This window comes from Dendrobium catenatum, unplaced genomic scaffold (genome assembly GCF_001605985.2).
Source record: "Dendrobium catenatum unplaced genomic scaffold, ASM160598v2 fragScaff_scaffold_1408, whole genome shotgun sequence".
In the NCBI taxonomy this organism is placed as follows: domain Eukaryota; kingdom Viridiplantae; phylum Streptophyta; class Magnoliopsida; order Asparagales; family Orchidaceae; genus Dendrobium; species Dendrobium catenatum.
In genome coordinates, this window is record NW_021319870.1 from 554,389 (window position 1) to 560,478 (window position 6,090).

At 31.4% G+C, this 6,090-nt stretch overlaps 1 protein-coding gene across 1 annotated transcript; it reads left to right on the top strand.

Annotated features, from left to right (window-relative positions):
* The first annotated feature begins 3,599 nt into the window (after positions 1–3,599).
* Positions 3,600–5,856, top strand: LOC110114078. Its single transcript, XM_020846835.2, has 3 exons — positions 3,600–3,814; positions 4,336–5,228; positions 5,435–5,856. Exons 1-3 carry the CDS (start codon positions 3,801–3,803, stop codon positions 5,458–5,460), a joined length of 933 nt encoding a protein of 310 aa, XP_020702494.1. The 5' UTR covers positions 3,600–3,800; the 3' UTR covers positions 5,461–5,856.
* The last annotated feature ends 234 nt before the right edge of the window (positions 5,857–6,090 follow it).

Sequence of the window (6,090 nt, forward strand, 5' to 3'; positions counted from 1 at the left end):
GAGCTCATTTATAAAATAATAGAGATTTGATTGCTTCTCTCTCTCCCAATCCGAGGGACCAAACCTATACTCTCCAATGCTAAAAGCTTCAAATAAGGGTGTGTTTGGGACGGCTCCAACTTCTTATAAAGTTAGTTGTGAAGTTATAGTGGAGAAAACAACTTCGCTACTTTGATTGTAGAAAGCAAAGTTCTACTACAGAAATTTATGAAAAACAGTAAAAAAAAAATATTAGCTAAACAAAATTGTAGGTTTTATCTAAAAATCAAAATATGAAGAAAGATGTTTTTATTTGGTCCGGTGAACGTACGTAGAAAAATGTTTTTATTTTTTGGGATTACTCGGTATATATTGCTCAGTATTACTCGATATTGATCTTCAAAGAGCGGTATTCCTCGTTATTACCAAAAAAATACCTAGCAATACCGACCAAATACCGAGCAAAAACCGGGTAACAATCCTCTGACCGAACGTAGCTACATCCGGTCAGAGGACGTAATAAAAGTTCCCCAAATAGACGTCTAGACTATAACGAACACATTATTTCAAAAAAGAAAAAATTTCTTTGATCATCAATGAATGGTGATATTATTATTTTTAATTAATAACTCTAATTGAATGAGAAGAAAATTTCAAATTTAGGAAATGTGTTGAAATTAAATAAATGTCCTATGATTTTGACTGGTTGAAACATTTGGCTATGATAATTAAGTCTAATGAGAAGGCATATATATATGTCATCACATCATCTTTGTTCTAACAAACTTAATAAATGATTAAATTATTATAAAAATGATAAATCCAGTCCATAAATATTCATATTATTGATCCCAATCAACGGTGTATGATTATGACCTTAAAGAAAAAAATTAAATAGTAAATGCTTAAAAAAAGTCAAGGCATAATTATTCTCCTCTGATGAAATTTATTTTCATTAGCTGACCATCTAATCTAAGTAGACTAAAAGTTATATTTTATGTTTATTTTTGGGAAGGTGGAGTTAAATATAAATATAGAAAAATGATTAAATTTTTACTATTAAAAGAAAAATATAATAGTGAGAACTTTATATATTAATAAGGGTTAATTAGTTCTCTGTCTTTTTTTTTTCTTTTTGGAGAATAATTTGTTCTCTGTTACTGTGAAGACAAACAATAATACAGCATGTTAATTAGTTGGCTACTGTTGCATTGGAGCAGGTGACCTAAATTCATTCCACTGAAACAATTATATACGGCTTTTGGGACCATTTGTAGGCCTGCCACTCTTCTAATTAACTGCATGCTCTCTCTCTCTCTCTCTCTCTCTCAACCCTAAACATATTTGAGATCTCAAAAATAAATAAATGTTGATCAGAACTTCCTTTCAAATATTTTAATAAGAGAGTAATTTCTGAACTGATTTATATCCAGCAATGATAAAGTTCCCTCATCTAAAACTTAATTTAAAAAAAAAAAATCTCTTTTTTTATTCTTTTTTGTGATATTTGAGTCATTAAGATATATAATATATTCATATTGCATTAGATACAGAAGCTTCAAACTCAAAAACTTTTGATTTATAGCGAAAGCTTCAGCCTAACAGATTAAGGCTTTGTTTAGAACGGCTATCTTATGCTTCGTAAAACGACTTTTGAGTACGTACAAAAATTTTAAGAAGCAGAAAGAAAGCTTGTGACGGCTTTCTTAATGCTTCTTAAAACAACTTTTTAATAAAAAATAATAATTTTAAACTAATAAGTTTCTTTAAGAAGTAATAATTAAGAAAGTCGCCCCAAAATAAGCCTAAGATAAGTTGAGCCAAAAAAAAAATCTTGATATGTTGACAGATTGAGTTGCATGAAAAAATTGAGTACAATGCATAATCACATGAGTGTAAACAAGAATATAACATTTTTGTTAAAGTGTTTTGCCTATCCCATGTGCAGGAAACCCTAAACCCTAAATGTGGGCAAACCCTAGAAAAGACGCTACAGTACAGCTGTGAAAGAGATGAAAGGAACAAATCTCTGAGGAGTTTCAGAAGATGCAGACTCTTATTTACACTCTCATTTGTTTCCTTTTTTATCATGCCTCTTCTTTTTATCAGCTCCTGTAACCAAAAGTGATGGGTAAATCCTGGTTTATGACCAAAAAAAGAAAATTAAAATTTCCTGTAAGCTGATCGAAATGATGCTTTCTATTTTGAAACATATCTTCTTCATGTAAGGCATGGTGAAAAACTAGTTTAAACTGTACAGATTAACTGTTGTGATTGTCATATTGTGAAGTACTAAGAACAAGCAAGTAACATGCAAAGCATCAAGAGCTTTCATACTTTTTTTGAAGGATGTTTCATGCTTGTATAACAAGAAAGTCTACTTATTTCAGGTTTTGCAATATATAAATTTATAAGCTCCATTGCCAAATATAAACTAAAGTATTCTAAAAAGCTAATAAAAAGTTCAATACAAGAAAAGTAGACAAATAGATTATTCTGATCGATCAACACACAGGCCTAGCTACTATTGTACAAATACTAAGCACAATCACAAATAGTGAGTAATGTGCTCACCGAACAAATATTATGCCATATCTCTTAACGTCTTGATCTTTTCGGGATTGGCTTCGATTCCTCTATGGGTTACCATAAACCCCAAAATTTTTTCAGAAGCGACTCCAAAGGCGCATTTGGCAGGGTTGAGCCGCATATTATAATGTCTCAACAAATAGAAGCACTACTCCAAGTCAGAGATTTGTTGAGATTTTTCAAGACTCTTTATCAACATGTCGTCCACGTACACCTCCATGTTACGCTCACTAAGGGTTTTGAAAATCTTATTCATTAGGCGTTGATAAGTTGCTCCAGCATTGTTGAGCCCGAAAGTGATTTATAAAACAACTTTCTAGTATTTGTCCAAAAGTATTATAGCGTTAGATAAATGGCATGCGTAAATGTGCATGAAATGGTGATTCTTTCTATTAATTTCATCATAATGAAATGAGAAAAATGAATAAAAAAAATGGAAATATAATAAATGTTTCAAATATTAAGATGCATGTTTGTAGTTGGAACTATTTTAAGTTCTAAGACATTATGGTGTATCTCAGAGCTGTAATGAATCTTGATAAAGACACATGTATGTCTAAGATATTATTCCTTCATTTTCTAATGCCATTTCAGAATTCTTATTAGCATCAACTTGCTCCCAACTAAATTTTTGTCAGAGATAAGAGGGAGGTGCTGTGGTCCTTCTGCTGTTAGTGCTGTCTTAAAGAGGTTATATTGGTCCCAGCTGGGCTACGATTTAGCTTCCTATATATTGATGAATATTCAACCATATATAATTTTAGAAATCTTCATTTTAATTTGATTAAGACACTTAATGAAGATATATATATATATATATATATAAGAGAGAGAGAGAGAGGATATTTTTGTTCACAATGCAGCATAAAAAAGTATATTACAATTACAAGAGGTAAAACCTATAGTTAACAAACATAAATAAAAATTTCATGAAGAGCTAGCAGGTAATTAAGCCTAACTTACCCATGTCAATAAAGCGGTGGTTGTGATGATGACTACATCAAAAATTGATAGGCATAAATAAGCACCACATGTTAGCAAATGCGCAATGACTTTTTTTCTTTTTTAGGGTTTCTGCAAATCCAGCATCTTCTTTCTCTCAAAGCACCTAATCTTCTTTACTTAGAATCCATTTCGTCTAAAAGTTATTTCAGTCTCAACTTCAGACTCTTCTGATTTTCTTGTCTACACACTGAATTCTTTGAAGAAATTCATCAAGAAAATTATGGGATATGGCCGTTTCCAAGTAAGTTTGAATCTTCATCTTAAGGAAAAGCACAAAATAATCATAATTATAATAAATAATAAATATATATATGAACTGCATGTACTGGATCATGATTCTGTATTGAGTATGAATTGAATTGCTTCATTTCTTTTTCAGATTTTCTTCTGTCATCTAAAGATTAGAAGTCTATTTTTTGGCTTGGATCTATAATCACAGTGATATATTCATTTGTTACACTTCGGAAAATTCTTTTAGTTTTAGTTATAGTTTTTTTTTTTTAAGATTAATTGATGTTCTTTACTTTTCTCATCTGAAACTAGAGGATTTTTTTCTTTATTAATTCAATTTTTGTTGTAATTTCTATGCCTGCCCTTGAACTTTGCCTTGAAATTTGTACAAGAATTCTTGGTGATTTGCCGCCCATCTTTGATATCTTTGTACAATTTCAAAAGATTTCATATAAAGTATCAATTACTTTGCTCCTTTATTAAGGAATAAGTTGATCATTAATTTCTAGATTAATTTCTTAAATTGCTCAGGACAAGCTATGATGAAAATCATAAGATGATAAAAGATTCAAGAGAAAAGGAGTTCCTCACTAAACAAGATGGGGGAACAAGTACTGACGCCACCAAGCCTAAAACAAGCACAAGACTATGGTCTGCACTGAGAAATCCAAGGGTAGTGAGAGTCTCCCAAACATTTAAAGGTAAAGATAGACATAGTAAAGTGAGCACCATAAGAGGATTGAAGGACAGAAGAGTGAGGCTATCAGTGCCTACTGCAATTCAATTGTATGATCTTCAAGACAAGCTTGGCCTTAATCAACCAAGCAAGGTTGTAGATTGGTTACTTAATGCTTCTCAACATGAAATCGACAAACTTCCACCGCTACCGCTTTTTCCAGAAAATTTAATTCAGTTTCCTCAAACTTTGGCTTCTTCTTCTTCAGCTGTTAATGATGGAATTACTGAAAATTTTACTGATTCTGATCAAATAGCTCAAACATTCAGTAATGATCAAAATGTTTTTAATAACAATGTTGTTGATGATCAGAATGTAGCACAGTTTCAGAAAACAGCTTACTGGAATTCTGACAACTTCATGAGAAGTAGATTAGCAAGAGATATCACATTTGAATCAGGGATTGATCAGAAAGGGAATAGTGAAAAATATCCTCATGATGAAATGGATAGTACCCTGGAATACACTTTTTTTCACCAATTTGAGCCAAATGTACCTCAGGCAGAAGTTGCTCAAGGTTTTCTATTAGCTTCAGGATCTCCTTCCCTGATCTCATTAATGCCGGGTTCGCAGCCTATGATGCCATCAGTATTCTCATTATATGGAAATAATCACAACATTTTTCAAATGCCGAGCACTTTTGCGCAACTTTTGCCGTTAAATTCTTCAAGAACATCTCTTCATGCAGGTAATGCAAACATCTTTTTCACAATTTGAGCTATAATCACATATTACGTATAAAATGTTACTAAATGGTAAAAATTAGCCTCTAATTTTTTCTTAAAATTTATGACTAAAAGCATGCAATATTTTTAGCCACGTATGATTAATCTTTTATTAGAGATATAAATCTTTAGCAATTATTCATCAAATTAGAAGCTTGATAATGAGCAGGTAGAGAACATGAGAGGAAGCAGTAGTAGGGCTTCAAATGCCTCCCCACATACTTCACTTTATAGAGATTGTTGAGATGGGTGCTCGAGCATGGATTCAAAGAGAAACTGTAAGGTGAGCAAAATGCACAGACGCAAAACTGAGTTTCTTTCTATGTACTACTGTGTATAAAAAAACATTCTAAACACAGTAATATTATATGATCTGTATGCTTTTGCTTTCGAAGTTATTAGAAAGGCACATTTTAGGTTTCGTTTGGGACAATTTTTTTATTGCTTCTTAAAGCAATTTTTTAGTATAAAAATTTACTATAAAACTGTTTTATGAAGTAGTAAAAAAATTGTTCCAAATGAAGTCTATCATCAAAGCAAGCTATAGTAATTGGATATTATGTATGAAAATATATGAAGTCTTTCATTTTAGTCATGTGATATTAAAGCTGTGATAAATAGATCACTACTATATGCATTGTAATCGTTACTACATACTTGTTTGGTTGCTGTCTCGAAGTGTGTAAGACTACTTTGAAACAAATTCTATCTATATTTGAAGTGTTGTTTGCTATTCAATGCTACGCGTTTTGAATTCTTTTGATCCATGGTGCTCACATCAGTACTGCTGCTGCAATTAATAATATGCTCTTTTATTTGTTAAAT